The sequence below is a fragment of the Trematomus bernacchii genome, unplaced genomic scaffold, assembly GCF_902827165.1.
Source record: "Trematomus bernacchii unplaced genomic scaffold, fTreBer1.1, whole genome shotgun sequence".
NCBI classification, from domain to species: Eukaryota; Metazoa; Chordata; class Actinopteri; order Perciformes; family Nototheniidae; genus Trematomus; species Trematomus bernacchii.
In genome coordinates, this window is record NW_022987593.1 from 1337369 (window position 1) to 1357954 (window position 20586).

The window sequence follows — 20586 nt, forward strand, 5'->3', positions numbered from 1 at the left end:
TAGTTTAACTGATTGTTTGGTCTATAAAATGTCAGACATTTTGAAAATTATCCATCTTAGTTTTGAGTCTGAGATGATAAATTACTTTTACCATTCATGGATGATCTAAAAAGTTGTTGATTGTTTGTCTGTCCATTGACTTATTGATATGTCACAAATCGTCACATCTCTGTTGTTTCAACATGGATTTAATGGTGAATATTTGTGCAGTTATAGCGTTGTACCTGTGAATGAGTGGATGGGACCGACTGTCTTCGAGACGACCGTCCGTTCTCAGAGTCCCGACATTTCTCTCGTCTGTCTCTGCCTCTCTCTCTGACTCTCCCCCTCTCATCTGACTCAAGCGTTGAACTGTAGGTGTCCATTTCGTCTTGGCTCCTTCGTAGTCAAATTCAAGTGCAGAGAAATAAACACATAGTTTATGCACAGTTTAAATCCTTATTTTCCTTTCTGCAAATTTCGAATTCCTCTGCAAAGGCACTCCTCCTTTCTTTGGCCATAACTAACAAAATTACTCATGGATAGATCAAAAAATATCTCCAAAGTTTTTGCTTTGGTCATGGGACTTTTGTTATTGCTTTCTTGGAATAGATGCCATGCGATGTTACCGTACAGTATCATACGGACCCACGCACCTGTGAGTCCGGGGCCTCTGGTCCCTGCACGGGCTCGGACTCTGGTCCCTCCTCCTCAAACCTGTAAGCTCCTCCTCCTCCTCCAGCTGGATCGTAGGGATATCAGCCAGGACAATGTAGTCGTCTATGGTCATCCCCACCTCAGATAAATCGAGATTAATTCACATTTTAAATGATATGTAGTTGGAAAAGTTGTCTCTTGAGTCTACAGTCATGCTAGCATCTTGCTGGACACATTGCGGAAGAACGAAGGGACCTTTTTAACATTTAAAACAAGCACATGTTAGCTAGATACCTATGTTTACAATGGCTCTCAATGGTTTTCTGAGGCAACTAGTCTATGTACACATTTCTATTGAAATTAGACGTTAGGAACCTAACGTTCACTAATGTTCACCAAGCTATTTTAGCATGTGGCACTGGGTAAAGTCGGTAAAAGAAGAAAATGACATACGTTTTTACAATTTATCCTGAGGAGTTTGCAATCTGTTTTTATCGCAATCCCAATAGTTACAAAAAAAAAGTTCAGTCACATTGCTGTAGACAAGTTCTACCTGAAATACATACCTCCTCTTCTTCCACTGCAGCCTTCTTTGGTTCAGAGATGAGTAAGGCCTCCATGCCTCTCCTAATGTTGCTCCTGCTTCTATCACCGCTGACCTGATTGTCATTCCTCTCGTGGCTTATGTCAGATTCTGCGATTGCAACATGTGACAGTGAAGCACCAAGCAGCTGAGAGTCTGTCCCTCGTCTTGAAGTGGAGGAACCGCGGGAGCGTGGGATGCTGAGTAAAGAGTGAGCTGACCCCTGCCAGGAGCCTTGAGAAGGACTCAGTCTGCTGTCTCTGGAGGGGGGCTCCCTCTGGGGGGTGTGGCTGTGTGCACTGTAGCCGTTCCTGGACGGTGATACTTCACGGCTGCTGCGTGTGCGAGAGTTGGCCGAGCTGTTGAAGGCTGTTCTGGTTCGAGGAGATGATTGAGATCCTTCGTGTGAGTTGTGCTGGATGGCCGAGGATCCACGGCGGGAGATAGACTCCAGATTCCTGTAGAGCTTCTCAGAGTCCAAACTGTGTTTGTTTGAAGCTTGTGAAGGACTCCTCAAGTCCCGGCTGCATCTCCTCTGAGCATCGTAGTCCCCGTTCTTTAAATGCAAAGAGTCTGAGCTCCTGTGAGAAGGGGTGACTCTAGAAGGTGAGGCGGCCCGAGAGGTGGTGGACCTCCTCCTGCGGGATGGACTGGACCTGCTGGATGTTCGCCGAGAGAGACCGTGTGATGGGAGCGGAGAGGAGCCATGAGACGTGGAGTGAGACCGAGTCTGACTCCTGGAGAGGGAGCTCTTCCGCTGGCTGCCCACAGGAGATTCAGCTAATTTGTAGCGATCTGGGCTCACGGAGCTGTGACGTGTCGGCGAGTTATTCTGTGAATCAGCCCCTCGTCTAAAGTTGGAGTGGTACGTGTACCTCTCAGGAGATTCACTTCTCCAAATCTCCTGCAGGTACGTCTCTGGGTTCCTCCTGAGGGAGGGCGTGCCGAGGTTGACGTTCCTGTAGGGGACGCAGGCTTTGGGCTCAGGAACATAATTGTTGGGAAGAGCATGCCCTCTCTCGTAGTAACGATACGGCCGCTTGGTGACTTCCTCCATCTGCCGCTCCCCCACACCTCTTCTGTCAGGAGAGAAGTAGCCACTCTCTTGTTCCCGGTTTCCTCTGGACTCTGAAAATGGTTAAAATCTCAGGTCATTGTCTGTTCATGTAGCCTGCCAAAAAACATGAGCACAAGTCCAGGTCCAAAAAAGATAGTCCTAAATTACATTTAAGGTAGCAACTCATTTAAAAAATGATACAGGAAATGTTCACCCCAAAATCAAGAATACATATGTTTCATTTTCCCTTTAATGTTTCTTATCAATATATAATGGCTTGGTGACTCACTGAAAAATTATATCTGCAAATATGTATACCTTCTTTCCAGTTCAAGCAAACTAGATGGCACTTGACTTAAGGTACCGAAAATGACATTTTCCAAAACTCATCAGCAATGTCAATTTTCAGAAATTATGACCTAACTACTTAAAATAATTCACAGATTTGGTTGTGAGTTTAATGTAAGAATTTATTTTATTTTACAAACAAATGAGCACAAGCGTGATATCGACAACAGCTTTTTTTCTTGGCAGTGCCAACATTTCTGTAGTTCAGTTTTAAAAAAAAAAGAAAAAGGTTTCTTCATAAAACATGAAAATAAATTGTTTTTATAGTGAGGTGAACTGTCCCTTTAAGTTTAAAGGTGCAGTATGTATATCTGTGACCCTACCCGATTCCCGGCGGGACCGGTCTCGGCCCCTCCTCTCATCCATACAGGAGCTTTCAGCTTTGGCCGGGTCCAGCCGGGTCATATCTCTGTGATCCTCACAGTGTCTCTCTGGGCTGAGCGATCTGCTCCTCTCGAGACTGTCCCACTGATGTGGAGAGCTGGAGGATGGCAGAACGAGGTCAGCACAGATATACAGACCCAGAGGCCGGAGCAAACAACGAGTTGGAAAACATGTTTACTGGAGACAGTCTCTCTGGCAACTTGGTTGGTAACTACACATATTGTAAAAAGTAAAAGACGGTAGTGTTCAGTACTGGAAATTATATTTAAGCAAGTACTGTACTATGTACAACTTTAAAGTTTAGTATTTACATTCTATGCCTTCTATACTTATACTCCACTACAATTTATTTATTTTATTTGTATCTTTTTCGACCATTGGCAGTGTCAGGTTTGATCCTTGAAAGCTAAAGTTAAGCAGCCCATTCAGTGATATTCACAGAGGAACCCAACAGACTCAGGTGTCTTTCTGTGAGAGTGCGCTGTTTCATCGTATACAGTACACGTATATGTGCTCACTGCTCAGGCATACTTCTACGTAAAAACATATGGTTTCTAAATCAGGATACAGGATACACTCACCTGGATTGTATTTCAGTGTCACAGATATTGAGTTCCCACTCAGGACTCAGACTGTGGACCAGACTCCACTCGTAGGTCCAAACGCCACTCACGTCATCACTACTGGCTCTGCTGGTCACCTCAGAAAGGGCAAGAGGATCATCATCTGCGTCCTGGATGGTAGAGCACAGCAACACATTTTCTATATACATCTTATATTAAGGCTCTTGTAATAAGTGTTAGATAATAGGTAATAATACGATGCTTATTGTTATTGACATCGACATGTGTTAAGGAGAATATAAAAGCCTTAATAACAGCATTAACGACACAATTTATAGTACGATTATAAGACATTGATAGGCACTTGTAAAGAACTTGTTAACAGTTTATCGACTGCTTAGGTACTTTAAGAAAAGCTTTATGAGTGTATTATATTTGTTTATAATAGCATTACAACCAAATTCATGGGTTTTAACTGTCATGTTTTGTTATGTTAAACCTTTATTTAGCTTTTCTTGGCAGTTAACAAGGCTTTTTGTAGCTACAGGATTTAAAGTGAGAACAATGCCTTGTTAGGGTTACTACATGCTTTTGTTATTAACTTAGCAGGTAACTACGCTATAACTGGCCCTGGACCTCAGAGTATTTAAAATGTAAGACATTAACTGTCAGAGTCAGAATCTTGAAGTTTATAGAGACAGTTCATTCATTTGATTGTGCCTGTAAATCAGATATTTATTGAGATTTTGTTATCACCTGCTTTAAAGGATAAGATTTAGAAGATATTACAATGTATAATGTTTTATTTGATTATGCAGCAACTTTCATTACTGTATTAGCCTGACAAAAGCCCAGTCAGTTGTATTAGAAGCCATTCATTTTAAGAAAAACAAAAAACCCAAACCAACATAAACTGACCCTATATAAAGTAATAGCCAACTATCTTCCAAAGTTAAAAGATTAAAACATATTTTACTTACTGCGACTTCACGCTGTCTTTCAGCTAAATCTGCTGTCAAGCTTTAAGCAGCTCGCTTTCTTCCCTCCTTCTTTCTCTCCCTTCGTTCCAGCTAAGCCAATACATTTAGTTTGCACAGGACGTAACTCAAGCTAGTCTCTGGTCATGCTCATCATTATTTCATTGCTCTGGTGCTTTTGCATTACCTGAACCGCCCACTCAACTTCTTTCTCATCTTTATCTTGATCTTTAGTTCTCCTTCATTTACAGCCATTTTAGCTCTTGATCTCTTGACATGGATGCAGGTTCAAAGAGTTTGAAGTGTTGTCCTTTGTTTTCAGATCAAGAGAAAGTCTATATTATAGTAACTACAGCAGAGTAAAAACTTTCTTTACTTTAGCCCACTGAAGGATTTAACTAAAGTAGGTTGTTTGTATGAGGGGACATGTTTGCATGTGTCATTTGGGCATATTAGATTACAACCTATTCCCTAAGGATTGTAATGAGCTTTCATTAATTAATGATACAGAATCAAATGCCACCTTAATGTATTATCCTTCTCCCACCTCCACAGTCGTTTCACTTGATGATTGTATTATTAGTTGACATCATCAATTCAGTGTGCAACTTGTGGGACCGTTTTGACACACCAGTCATATTCAGTCATTAAAAGACACTTGACCCGTTATTTATAATGTCAATAGATTTTGACCTCAATATATAATGCACCTGTTTTCATAAATGTTTTAAACTATATCTGGTCACATAAACATGACTGTTAAAACCTCAACCAAATAGCTCTACCCTGCAATACACAATCATAACAATACAAATTACATTATTTAGGTGATTTATCTTCAATGTCTTTTAGCATGATATGATGTATGGTGCCAGTAGTTGTAGAAGAAGGTTAATAACACTGTAGGTAACTTACAAAAGGAAAACCCCTACATTCATAGAAGTATTAGCAACAATTGTGTTGAATGTTTGGGACACTCAGGGTTTTTTTTCATTACCTGTAGAGCTGACAGTGTGTTGATTTTACTGTTAATAGCTGCTTTTTCTTAATGCAATATTTCATGTTAGCTAGCATTAGCTGAGAAATACCAATCGAAGGTGGCATGTGGCCCATTATTATTATAAAAAGTTGAAAGTGCGAGGATAACTGAGAAAGTAACATCCAAAAAGTAATTTTACTGGTTTTCCAGCATGTTGCTTTATTTTAAAATAAATAAAATGTCCAAACATAATATAAGCTAGCATGAATTGTTAGCCCTGCATTCATAAGTGACGAGTGACCTGCGTTGAAAGCTAAACGTACAGTAGGATACCTAGAAGTGAGTTAATTATCTGTTTTAATATTCACTTTTTATTTTTTTATTTTCCTTAACGTTTTTGAAACTATTCTTATATGTAAACCTTTGAACACATGATTTCGCAAAGCTATTAAATGTTTCACGTAGGCCTACATACCTCCTCTTGTGCTCCGTCCTCCTGAGCACCAGTAGCGGCAGCAGCAGCAGAAGTGTCCGCACACAGGTGCATGTGATCCGGCCGCAGGCAGGCTCTGCAGCGGGACGGGTCAAAGGTGTTGGGCAGGAACTGACGACAGTAGCGGTCCTCAGCAGGGGGCGCCATGTCTATCCTGCTGCTGCTGTTGGCTGGCTATCCCCAGGCACCTTAGCACTAAAATAGCCTTCATTTTCAAAATATCTGCTGTGGTTATTTCCCAGGAGACTCTTTGTCATAATCATAATATGAATAACAACTATCATCAAAACAATGAAGCTCTTATTAGTTATGATTAGGAAGGCTCTAAGAAATTAAAGGTTAATTCTTCAGATATATATTTGAATTGTAGATAAGCAGAATAATTCCTATGTATAATTTAAAGTATATTTGAGATGTATCTTCTTTAAATAGACCTCAGTGAGTCATGCCTCCATGTCAGTTACAATGTCTTAAGTAGAGTTTGGGAGCACTCAAGGCTGAAACACACACCACTATTGATGGGATACCTTTACACCTCTGTAACCATTACATAGAGGGAATCCTCCAGCGTAAGGTGTCCATGACAAGGTACACATAGAAATATAACAGTATTTGACAAGGTACTATGGGCCTACCTTTTGAATGTGGTTCAAAGTCTTCTTTTTCACAGCGAAAATGGTTTCATTTCCAACTGAAGATCCATTGTTAGCTTAGTTTCTACACACAAGGTTTGAAATAGTCTGGAGTGATCATGGAGGCTAGGGAGGTTGGGGTCTTTGTCAGAAAACTAACACTCATTGGTTCTTACATTGGCCCAATATGGTGACTATGTCCTATCAAATATCGTTATCTTTAGAAATTGAAATGTGGCACTGACTCCGCCTGACAGATGTCTTATGGACGGAGGTGGGCTTGCTGCACAGATGGTTACTCTGACAGTGCAGCATTAAACCGGAGAGAAAAAAAGTGGAGAACAGAAGGATTACAATATCTGGGAAAAATAATTTAAAATAAATTAAATCATTATTTGAATGCTGATGCAATACAGAATTATACAGAAAGCAACAGATGATCATAATATGTGATTGTTTGGATAATTTGGAAAATAGTATTATTACCAGAGTAAATATAGTAGCCTACAATACACAACTTTTATCCTCCACCAAACTTCTTTAAACAAGTACAGTGCGTCTCTGATAACTGTTGGCATCATGAGTTGAGTTAATTCCCAGCAGGGGACAAAGTGCTGAGGCGGTTTTCCGTGTTTGAAGGAGCCACAAGAGGGGGCCTTTTGTCTCAACAGAGCTGTGTGTGTGTGTTTGTGCATGGTCGTGTGTGTGTGTGTGCATTTGTGTGTACGTGTGTGTGTGTGTGTGTGTGTTTGTGTGTGTGTGTGTGTGTTAAACATACAACATGTACTACATTTGTGATGATTAATTACAGTTTTGTGAGTCTTGAACATACGCAAGTCACATTTTTGTCATGCACCACTTTCAAATGAGCCTTCAGGAAGTGGGAATATAATTAAACATGTTTGGCAAGTAAAATGACAATTAAGGAAAATCTATTTTTGTCTTCTGCTGCGAGTCTCATGCTCTCTGTTGCTCGATTCAGCTCCTCTGGCAGCCGTTGCTATAATGAGAGAGTGGAGCCAGTATCCATGGAAATGCAGGCAGAAAAGTTCAGCTGACACAACTTAAAACAAACAGGAAAGTTAAAAGTTTAATGAATGTCTTAAAGTAGCTTCTTATTTATGATTAGCTTAATTCTTTTATTAACCCTGCATCTCCTCTGAACTCCTTTGAGTTTTAGCGTCTTTTAGTTCACTGTTGTGTTTTTACAATTTGCAGCTTTATTGATTAACTTTGTTTAACTGTCACTTTTCATGCTTAAAAGAGAGGCAAGCCTTTTCCTTTCAGATCCTTAACCCTCAGTGGGGTTTTTGGTGCAGTCAAATATTGTATTGTTTTCCCTCCATGCCATATTATTGTTTGGTATAATTCATATTAAAAGTGGAATAATCTTGTGATCCATGGCAGACAAATCATAGGAACATGGGATGTTGCTACTTCTTGATATTTAACTTACTGTTTTCCTCCTGTGCAAGAGTCTTATTTTTAATTGAGATATATAACAGTCTGTGTCTCTTCAATGAAAATGATGTTGCCCACCTCTCCGAGAATTATTGACACGTGAGGTCACATGCCATGTGATAAGCTTTCAGCTTTTATGGTTTTTATGCTATTGATCGTTTCTCTGTGTGCATCACTTTCTCTAGAAAAGACCATAGACTGCATATCACATGAAAATACTTGATAAGAAACAAATACTGTTACAAAGTCTGTTGTAATCAAACCAATAATAGTTTATTAATTAAATCCCTATCAGCAATTACAGAACAAAGGGCAAAGATTGATCCAACACCCTAACCTTGATCCTACCCCTCGCCCTCACCCAGGGCAAGTATTGATCGTGACTCGCATTCCTGCTCAGAGAGACCTTCTGAACTAAAATACTTCAACCCTCTTTTTCACTGTCAGATCAACAAGCCAACACATATTATACTTTAATATGTAATGATTCCACAAAACTCTCCTACATGTATCCCGTAGCTTTCAGTGTAATGTTTCCAACGTTTTTAACATAGAAACATGGTGTGCAGAGTTGTTGAAGTACGCCGATATTGTTTCCACATTTAAAACAACAGTCTGTTGAGAAAAATACTTATGTTATGCAAGCCTTTTTTTTTAAAATAATTTAAAGTAACAACACCCATTTGAACTGAACCTGCCAACAACAAGTGCGGGGTATTCTTTGTTAATTTCATAACATGTTCAACACTTTGTGACACAAAGCCTCAAGGAGAAATCACAGATTGTGAGTGAGTACAAAAACCAAACACACAAAACAATTAAAGTGCATGTTGGTATTTATATGTACAGATCAACACGGTTTACAGTTAGAGTAGATGTGTTCACCCCATTCCTTGCTCGCCATCTTCGACCTGCTTTTCTAAAAACATATTGACCTGGATCAGTGCTCACAGTGAGAAGTGAGTCGTCCGCCTGCTTCTGAGTAAACTGGCTCACATGGCACATGAGGGGGAGTCATTAAGAGAGCCACAGAGACGGCCCGCACAACAGAAAATAGCTCCCACATTATCGGCTCATCACGTTCAAAATGGACTAAAGGGAATAGTCATTTACTGTATTGTTAAGGGTCTTTCTGTTATTGACCTCTTTAATAAGGTTTGCTCTGTGAGTAATTATTATGTAGGTCTTTATGTCTCTGTGCACTTTTGACCTGTGATAAGAAGAAGTGATGGATAGTCCGAATTGAGACAAAATACAGGAGTGCCTGCAGCTAAATATGCCACATAAATGCATTAATATCTCACTGCCACCAAGATCAGAGCTATTTCTATACCCAGATGGCCGAGTTGGCAGTAAGATGGTCTTTCCTTTATCTCAAAATGTCCCAATTAGCAACTTAACAATCTCTATTTAGAGGCTTTTCTATTAGATACTTTGACCTTTAAAGTGTGGCTGCACAGGAAGCCTGCTGAAACACAGATCTGCAGTCAAATGTATTGTTTTTTACATTATTGTACTATCATTTGTGCAACCCACATTCATTTCTCAAGTGTAAGTGTCACCTCATTTGATTGTAAAACTTGTGTACATGAATCATAGAAGTGCTACCCTCACCAACACATCAGTAACAACTTTTGTTCAGACGTGTTGCACGGAGGACACTGTGTTCCTTCAGCTGGGAGTTATTATTGCCAGCCCACTTATTCCCACCTAGTTAATCCCCTGACCTCTGACCCCTGCCCACAATGCTTCTATATTACTGTACCCCCACACCACCCCTACGCAATGCAACACCCACCTGTTGTCTCATGAATCTTTAAGGAAAAGGCGGTATAAAAATAAACTATGTGGGGGGATGGAGAGTGTATTTATACGCGAGAGAAAGTACACAAAGAAGAGAAAAAATGGTTTCCATGGAAACTAAAAAGTTGTCTAATTGGCAATAACACCTCAAAGAGGTCTGAAGAAGAAACCAGTCTCAGCCGCTACCATACTAAATCAATATGTCCCTTTTAATTTATTTACACCTTTTTATATTTATTAACACAGACTGGTGCTGCAACAAGTACAAAAAGGTTGAAGTCATTTTTCAGTTCTGTCTGTTCCAGAGATTATGTATTATCAGAAACTAAAGCAGGAAAGATTATTTTGGCACACAGGTAGCACACCAGATTGATTTAGCATCCCACACACACGCACAAACACGCACACAAACACACACACACACACAAACACACACACACACAAAAACAAATCAAAGGCTGCCAACCGAGAGGAAATGTCTCTTTATAAAGGGCTTTTAAGATCGGCTGGACATAAGTCCTGCACATATCATCTCATATCCCAGAGTATGTTATTCCATGATAATTTTAGAGCCGCAATTTTTGATTATTTTCACTACTTATTTATTGTTGAGTTTATAAAAGTTGTGAATAATCTTAACAGCCCTGACACAGAGCCCAAAGGGATAAGTGCCATTCACTTGTATTTACTGTGGTTAATATGGACAGCTGTTCACATGCATCTGTTATGATCACACTACTCTGGAACAAAACTAGCCTTTCTCCCTATTATGAGTAAAAGTATAATGCATACTGTTCCCTAAACAGTCATTTTTTCAGAAAAACAATATGAAAAGGAAATATATATTATGACAAACATGAGCAGTAAATCATCTATTCATCATTCGTCAATAGACTCGACGCTGCAGCTCTATATTCTCTGCGACTTGCAGCCTGGTCAAATGTTTTTAATTCCTCATTATCAGAGTTTTCTGACAGATTAAGGTTCCAGGAATTGCAAAAGGATGTAAACACGAAACACCCTTATGTAACCTTTGTTTATCAGAAATGACATAATCACTTCCTTGGCACAAAATGATGTCTGAGACAGATGACATTGAGCGGAGAGGTCAGAGTGGAAAGTTCATTTCCACATAAGCTCCCAGTGAAGGTGTCACAAATGCAATTTTTTGTGTTATACAGCACAGGGCTGAGTTGAAACCAGTCCATCATGACTTGTTACAATATGGTTCTTGCTGCGAGGAGGAGGAAGCAGTGAACTGGTGGAAGTTGCAGAGATTGTAGCAATTACTCTCTTCCGCCTCTCTGATTATCTTCAGCAGACTGGCGATTAGTTCATCATGGTTATCTGTGGAAGAAATTTGTTTATTACGAAAACAATAATAAATCCTGAAATCCTCTACTTGACACTATGGAATACAATTCTGTTATTGTGTTGGTAAAAAGGCTTAAGATTTTTGATGAGAAGATTGTGTAGAGAACTGTTCGAATTGGAGCCAATCCCAGTCAATGCACAGGTCCTAAAATAAGCCCAAATTAAGACCAGCATATCCAAGTCTTTAACTTTGAGTTTTCACAACTAAATAAGTTATTATCTACTCGTGATCTGTCGCCGATTAACTTAAAAAAAAACATTATAACATTTAAAGTCAAACTGATGAGCTGTTATTCCTGTGCCAAAATGTATATAATGTATTGACTACAAACGAGTATGTACATCCAAATGTAATCATCTGTTGTCTATGACTGACAAACACTCTCCTGAACGTGATTGTCTGCTGTTGGACTTTTATTCATAGCCACATTGTGAGGAGGAAAATGAAATAGGTAAAAATGATTAAAAAGCCTCTGAATTTATTTTAATTTTAAGTTGTTTGGCGACCTACAGACATTTAAAATAGTTTGAATATCCATAATAAATGACTTACCTGCTGTTAAACGTATTGCAACACATCCAACTCTATACTTTCTGATAAAAGAAATGCAGCTTTTTACACTCGTTTTTTTCAAATCAAAATCAAATCTTCATATATTGTGCAAAAACAGATTAACATGCATTGAACTTACTATTGGACTTGTTTTTTTCGTATTTGATAATATCATTTTGCATTATAAGAAACCCCATTTTGTAGCTCATATAACACACCGTATGCCTCAGAAATACTTCTCCAGAGTCTCTGCAGAAATGTTGTCGGATCATCTTCTCTGGTGTTTGTTGGATGTCGATGCAAGTTTGAGTGGGCTCAAGTCTAAATTATACAATCCACATCTCTCACTCTTGGGAAGACAATAGCATATATATGTATATATAAATAGGAACATAATCAGAGCGATCCCTTTATCCCTCTCTCTCTTTCTCTCTCTCGCTCTCTCTATCCCACACACGCGCACACACACACGCACACTGGCAGGGATCGGAGCAGATGAACAACGACCAGGCAGGAGCACCTCCGTTCAGCTACTATGGAGCAACAAGCCAGAGCTCAGACTGGAGACATGTACAAGTTTGTGCCACAGAAATCTAGCAGATTTATACAAAATACGTTTGTCTATTGAAGAAAAACAAGGAAGGAAAGAAGAGAGGAGAGTGGCAACAAAAAGCTTGTTATGAGGATGAAACCAATGTTAGTGTTCCAGTGATTTTGTGTGCATCAACATCAAGGTAAGAGTTTATAGATTAATTCTCTAATATTTGTATTTGCGGTAATGTCTGTTGGCTATGCTGGGAGTATTTTTTACCCGGAGAGGCATTTTATTTAACATTTTTCAAGGATCATTTGATGTCTTTCTGCATGCATGGTAGCAAGAAAAACAGTTGCAGTTTAGTCCATTAAACACACACAGAAACATAATAAAAAAGAATAAACCAACAATTCTACTAGTGCATTGTGTTATCACTAAGAAGTGTAACTTGTTTACTTTCCTGACTCCATTTTAAATCCCACAATTTCAAAACTGCATATAAAAGAAGGTGGTCAGAAACTTCCAACTCAGTAACTCCTGCGAAAGTTTGTCTGTCCCTGTTCTGTCAAACAAAGTTAAAACTTAGAAAAACACATATACTGAAATAAAGCACTGACTGAGTAAGCCAACCTTAACAAATGTGGGAAATGTAAACAGATAGATGAAAAGATTTTTAAAGGCCAACATTATTTTCAAGGTTAGAGTAGTACTCTGCTCCCCCACCGCTCGGCTCCAAGCTGTCGATTATTCCTGCAGGCTTTGGATTGATTTCCAGCACTGGACAGCTCCTGTGGCCTCAATGAGACCAACACACGTCACAGCTGCTGCTTAGTTTGCAAACTGCCCCGTCATAACTTCTGGTTGCACTGTGTTAACCATCGATTGGCTTTTAAGATATCCTGCAACAGTGATGCATGTGCAAAGATGGAAACTTATATCATTTTAAATTCAGTCAATTAATACACATGTTGGGACTGAGGCAACAATGTATGACTCACACTCACAGTGTGTGAAGAATACCTCCCATCAGACTGATTGATTTGTTGCACCTTTGAAAAATGTTTTCAAAGTTTCACTACAATAGAAGTATGAATTAGTTTAAGCAGATTTGTAAGGCAGAAGTAAACAAATATTTGTCTGTCTTACTTTTTCCTACACAAAACTTAGTTTAGGAGGAGAACCACAGAAATAGATTTTGTATCATAAATAAATAAAAAGTATTCATTATAAAAAAAAAATCGGAATAAAGGAAAATGATTGTCTATGCAGGCAGCATTTTAAGGATATAGTTTTGGGTCATTTGATAAAAAATGAACCAATGTTTCACTTTTAAAGTTTAAATCTGTTTAACTCATAGTGTAAAAAATGTAATATTTGCATGTGAAATTCAGTGCAACAGAAGTATAAAGTATAAGAAAATAAAAATACTCAAGTACAGAACATTATTTAATGACATACAGCCACTGCATTGTAATTCATTTTGCCTCGTGATGTTAAACAAATGGGATTCTGTGTATTGCTGATTTAGTATTATTTCATGTAGTCGTGTAGGTAAAATAAAAAAAGTACATGTTTCTATTTCTGCTTCTCTGTGGGACTGAGGACAGTGTGTGGACCCACGGTTGTCCGTAGGGAGATGTAGGCCCTTCTTAAATGTCAGTTTAAAGAAAGATTGTTGTACAGAGAGACAGAAAAAGAGAGAAAAGGCAAATGTGGATCACTCACAAATTCCATTGTCTTTTAGATATAGATTTACCTTCATGTGTGTAAATCTTCTATTGTCCGTAAATGGCATTACACGTTTTTGTAACATCAACTGACGTCATAATCTCTTCAACCTAATCTGTATTTTCTTTCTCACACTCAGTCCAATGCGGAAGAGCCGCTAACATTTCTTTCTGGCTCTCCTTATCCCTCCCTCCCTTCTCATATCATTAGATCTCAGATTACACAAAAGGTCTTAAACCGGGTCACACAGCAACTACTATCCACCTTTCATATTGTTGTTTGGATTGTGAGATTAGGGACATAATAATCTGGTCTTCCTCCATTCTTTGTATGGGATTATGCTGTAATATACTGTATGTCAATTTAGTTCCTCTGACGTACCTAAACAGGAGCTACGTCAGAGTCTTCAACCTGCTGCATAAGAATGAGGACCTTAATCTGGAGAGCTCTGTGGCATTATGCAGGTTTTTGTCACTTATTTAACTGTAACATGTAAATTGTTATTTTTTAAATGAATGTTATGATATAGTATTGCCCCCATTAATTTAAATTAATCAGGAATTTCCTCATTTTTTTTGATTTTCTGTTCACAGTCGAGTGAGAAAAAAGGCTGAGAAATGGATACACATCATAAGGTATATTTTGGGGTGAAGTATTCCTTTAAGGTAAAGGCCTATTTCTCTGCCTACCTCCCCTTCCATCCTCTTCTCACAAGTTGTCTCACATGATGTACAATCACCACACACGCAGAGCTCTATAGTGAGAGGATGTTCCTATGGAGACGGATAATACAGTAGATATGATCCACAGTATAATTACTGCCATTGTCCCCCCAGGGATCCCATCCGCTGAGAACTAAAGACATCTTTCAGGCATTTACTGACAACAGGTAGCCGCATTAGACACAGTAATGAAGTATTGACGGTGTTTTATGTTTGTTAGACATAAAGGGAATTATGCATGTACACTTTTGGCAGATTCATTTAAGAAAATGTACACTCAGCAGCATTTATAAAAGAAAGCATTCAAAGCCACAATCTACATGAAAATGTAGCTACTAAGCCTTCACATACTGGCAGCTTGTTGGTTTTAAACTCTTTACATTATAATGTAAACAAAGCCAGTTAAATGAGCATGATTCACTGCAGAGGCATGCAAAGAATATTGATTAGGGTAGTTCACGTGTCACAGATAAAACAATAACATGAAGATTTAAAATGGATCAGTGTTATGGTTGTGCAACATAGAGTCGTTTTGCTCAGTTTTAAGAATATACATATCTTGATATCTATCAAGACACCATGTTTCACCCCTAGCACTTAACGACTTTTTTTCATCCACGTGCACCCAATAGCCAAGCCAGTTATTGGACATTGAGTGGTTGGTGTTGTCTTTGTAGTTTTTATAGTTTGTGTAATATTCTGTTACACTGTAAACATGGTTGTCGTCATGGCAACAGCACTTTACTATCATACTGCATTATTATCTTTGCCAAATTTTAGGTTTCAGTTTTCTTTGTTTGCAACCAGAAAACTATGGAGCGAATTTATTTTTCATTTTAGTTAAAATTGCAAAACAGGGTATTTGGTTTTGGAGGTCTGTGCTCTCCAAGTGCTCTTCTAGTATAACCGGGCGTCTCAAGTATTTTGACCAACATGTAGACAAAAACACAGTTGAAATAACAGCTCTCTGACATTTTAAGGACAATTGATCATTATGGTTAGCTTTACAAAGGCAGTACTGCTAGTGTCCTGTCTTTGGGAGCTTCGCAATGCTTTGTTTAATAAAATGAAAACATTTTGAGACAAAAAACACAAGATACAGCACTAACCGATGTTAAAACCACAGGGTGATCTTCTCCAATAATGTAAAATAAAATACAAAGCAACATTCCTTTGAACTACACCAGAACAGTGCAGTCTTTCACTCGTGTCCCCATTGTAAATCCAACAGACCAACATGTAAACTGTGTTGTGTTGTCCTGATTTCACACATGATGCTGCAGGCATTGATATGGCACTGACCTACTTTGACAATATTAGCTGCCATTTTTAAGGATTCTGAAGTAAAGGTTGTGACTTTACGTGGAGGACACGCTCCTCCGCAGCTGTGGGAGTTATCAAGATGACATAATCATCTGCCCTTTTGGGATTATCCAGTCGGAATCACTCTTAATCCAGCCAATAATCTGCCAGTTCCTGACATCTGTCCTTGGTGTAACAGGAAAAAGAGTCTTGAAGCATAACACACAAGGATTGCACATGACCCACATCACATGACATCAAATCCCGTCAAAATGTGTTTTAGTGTTTCACTATGTACATGCTTGATGTTAATGAAAGGCTTAAGGCCATTGTTTTTCGTGATATTTTCCCAAGACAATCCATTAAACAATCCATTCTTATCAACTAATATAAATCAGCAAAAGTGATTGACAATAAAATAAAAAAACACTGTAGCCCCACTTTTATTGCGTGTGATTAGCCTGCTCTAGGTTATGCAACCCGTTGCTTTTTGGTTCTTCTAGTTCCCGGCTTGCTGACATAATAATCACCCTCCAACCTTGTCATCGGGCCAAACCGCAGATCAATTGTTCCTCTAACAGTAGATTACCACGGATTCATCTCTTTTTAGACCTTTGTCCCTTCCACTGCCTGTCTGGTTTTCCACCACTGGTTGCCCTGAAGGTCCCTAAGGCTAACCACTGGTGAGGACCTGATCAATAAGCTTTCATTTCACAAAACTGTCTGGTCTGCTCCATGCATTAGGGAAAGGCCAACATTTGCATAGAGATTTGATTCTTTAGATTTTTCGCCATGCTATAGGGGGATGGCACTATGCATGCCGATTACGTTTGGTCCCCTGCTTTGGTCCAGACTCAAATAGCTCAACAACTAGTGGATGATCCGCAAAATATTAGCAAAGTAACATGCTAAACAAAGTAGATTATTGTGAGCACCAGCTTCCACTGTTAGCATTTACACATTGTCATTATGAGCATTGTTAGCCTGTTGACATTAGCATATAGATCAAAGCACCACTGTGTGAGTATGGCCTCACAGAGCTGTTATCTTCTAGCCTTGTTGCTCAGGAATTAACCATCTTTGTTAAACATGTATACTTTGTTGACCTTTACCCTTGTAATTATTTAAGAAATCTGTTTTTTGTCTTCTTTCTTCACAGAAAATGTATCATGAGAAAGCAGCGCTGATAACGGATGCGAGTCAGACCTGAGCTCATACTGCCTCCCTGTCCAGCAACAATACTTTAATGGTTGGAACTGCCCGCCCCAACCTACATTACTGCCCTCGCAGACACAGCCTGATGATCACCGGTGCCATGGGAGCGGTGCGGGTAAATAGGTAAAAGCAATTAACTGGCCAGAACTGCCAGTCTTACATTTTTCCCTTATGGCACTTAAAGAGCAGAGTGTTTGACAGTGGTTGCAACAGTAGCCAACTTTTTATCGTGTACAACTGTCAGTTGTCCTGGACTAATTTTCTCCCCTCTGTTCTTCCAGATACAGCATCGTTGCCACAGATGAAGATGTCCTGAAGATCTCCAGCCTGGGCCTCCACAACGGCCACAGTCCTCTGAATCAGCAGATACTGTCTGGAACCTGTATGCGGGGTGAGGAAGGAGGAGGAGATTGTCCAGGAGGGAACGAGGGAAGAGGAGCTTTGTCTTTGAGAGTGACAAATGAGCCCATCATCCACAGCAGCTGCCGAGCTTCACCTTCATGTCATCTCGGTCTTGATCTGGGCTCTGGCCGCCTGCGCAGCCGCTTTGTGAAGAAGAACGGCCAGTGCAATGTGGTATTCAACAACATGGAGGGTAAGCCACGACGATACCTGGCTGACATTTTCACTACCTGTGTGGACATACGCTGGCGTTATCTTCTGCTCATTTTCACTACCACTTTCCTTCTTTCTTGGCTGTTGTTTGGCGTGGTTTTCTGGGGAGTGGCACTAATTCATGGAGACTTTAATCTTCATATTCCTTTGGAGGAAGGGGATACTCAAAGCAACGGAGAAGGCGAATGGCGGCCATGTATTCTCCACATCCAGGGGTTCATTGGAGCATTCCTATTCTCGATAGAGACTCAGACCACCATTGGATATGGTTTCCGATGTGTCACTGAAGAGTGCCCAGTTGCTGTTGTGACCGTTGTGGTCCAGTCGATTGTGGGCTGCATTATTGACTCTTTCATGATTGGCACCATCATGGCAAAGATGGTGCGGCCCAAGAAGCGGGCACAGACCTTGCTGTTTTCGCATTATGCCGTCATTTCTATGAGAGACGGTAAGCTGTGCCTCATGTGGCGCCTAGGGAACATGCGCAAGAGCCACATTGTCGAAGCACATGTGCGTGCTCAGCTCATTAGGCCACATGTGACGGCCGAGGGCGAGTATCTCCCTTTGGAACAAACAGACATTGATGTTGGCTATGATGACGGGCTGGATCGGCTGTTCCTGGTATCGCCACTGGTTGTGGTCCACGAGATCAACGAGAACAGTCCTCTGTATAACATGAGCCGCGCCGACTTGCTCAAGGAAGAGTTTGAGATTGTGGTCATCCTGGAGGGGATGGTGGAGGCCACAGCTATGACCACACAAGCCCGGAGCTCCTACTTGTCCAAGGAGGTCCTGTGGGGTCACCGCTTTGAGCCTGTGGTATTTGAGAAGGGTGCACGCTACCACGTGGACTATTCCCGTTTTCACAAGTCCTACGAAGTGCCATCTACACCTCACTGCAGTGCCAAGGAACTGAGTCAGATGAAGGGCCGTGGCGGGCAATCCTCATCCTCCAGCTCGAGTTACTCCAGGTCTCCATCACCATTTACAAAGAGGGCAGCCCGCCACCTCATGGGCCCACACTCCCCCAGCGCTTTCTGCTACGAGAACGAGGTAGCTTTGTGCTGCGGGGATGACGAGGATGAGGAGAATGTGAAAGAGGAGGCAGGGAGCCTGAACATCAGAAGTGAAAGAGAGGACATTCATTTGGGTTTCAAAGAGACATTTGTGGAGGAGCAGAAGGTGGAGATGCTGTGTGTTCTGGACACGGAGAATCAGATCAGCCTTGACAGACTACAGCCTACCCTACCTTTATACATTAGCAGAGAGTCAGGGGTCTAATCAATGATCATGGCTGCACTTACAAATGTTTATTCTTTGTCCGTGTGCATCCAACCAAAGTATTGAACTAGTGTACAAATTAAAGATGGAGGATGACATTTAAATTGTATTTCTAGAGGATGAAATGGTTATTTTTTCACAAAATCCACTCATAACTTATAACTTTCTCTTGTTTCAGACATTATACACCTTCAGTTGTAACATCAGCATCTAAACAACGCACAGCTCATCTACTTTTAAACATGGTGACCAGGTATTTCTCTCAAATCATGAGGTATCTTGAACATTTTATTGCTTTCTTGTTTTATTCATTATGAAAGTGTATGATATATAGTTAAGTCAAGCGTTTTGTTCTTGATTTCCATTCAGTTTTTGTAAATATGATATGCTTTTGTTTAATATTGAAATGGTTATGCATCAAATAAATACATGTTACGGGAAAGCCATGTATTTTAAAGGCAGCATGATGCACATGCTCACACTTCCACACAATTCCACTCTGTAAAAATAAATTATTTATTAATTTTCATCTGCTGTCTTCCTGCCTGAGTTTTGTTACTTTTCATTTGATAAAAAGCTTTTTATCTCATTAAAGACAATCAGGTAAAAAAATTAATTAAATCCTGATCCAAGAAACAGTATTCAAATGTGTTTGTCAAACACAGTTGAAGAACAAGCACTTTATAATTACTCTTATCATTAGATATAAACACTTTGCAACAGTGTGGATGAACAAAGCACCTAATAAACATCAGTAAAAACCTTCAAAAGCTTGAATTGTCTCTGTTGAGTCTTGCACATTTGCTCATGGTTCAACCTCTTTCTCTCATTCTCTTTAGACATCCATGGGTTCAATAGCCCATCCATAATAATTACCATCCGCCTCTGATTACACAAGATCAATCTAATCCTATTTGTCTTAATTCTGGTACATAACATGGTTGGTTACTTTTTATTTCCAAAACCTGGGTGACAATTTGTTTTCAGAAACGTCTCAAAAAGCTCTTCTGTCAATGGACATTAAGGGCTGGTCCGTCCACCCCTTTTGTCAAGACTGACATTTTCTTTACTGTTGAGGAACCGGCGACCCAAGTTTTTCATTCATTGCATAACTACACCGTAGTTGTGTATATGATATGTCAATAAACCTTAGAAAATCTCGAAATCTTGAAAGGGATGTGCAAAATAGCCATTATATACAGTCTTTAATTAACTATTAGTAGAGAATAACGAGTAATGAATATACTTTATAGGGATCTGCAGATAAATGTTTAGTCTTCTCAAGCACCAACTATCAAATATCTCGCCTGATTGTTGGCACTTGACAATCACCTTCCCTGAATTT

General features: G+C 39.7%; 1 protein-coding gene across 1 annotated transcript; it reads left to right on the plus strand.

Moving 5' to 3' along the window:
• Positions 1-12367: 12367 nt before the first annotated feature.
• LOC117482162 (ATP-sensitive inward rectifier potassium channel 12-like) lies at positions 12368-19743 on the plus strand. Its single transcript, XM_034130164.1, has 3 exons — positions 12368-12577; positions 17290-17468; positions 17627-19743. Exons 2-3 carry the CDS (start codon positions 17377-17379, stop codon positions 19239-19241), a joined length of 1707 nt encoding a protein of 568 aa, XP_033986055.1. The 5' UTR covers positions 12368-12577; positions 17290-17376; the 3' UTR covers positions 19242-19743.
• Positions 19744-20586: the final 843 nt, after the last annotated feature.

Coding starts and splice junctions, on each gene's coding strand:
- LOC117482162 (XM_034130164.1), top strand. CDS start 17,377: ATGGTTGGAACTGCCCGCCCCAACCTACATTACTGCCCTCGCAGACAC. Junction 17,469..17,626: donor GGAGCGGTGCGGGTAAATAG/GTAAAAGCAATT, acceptor CTGTTCTTCCAG/ATACAGCATCGTTGCCACAG.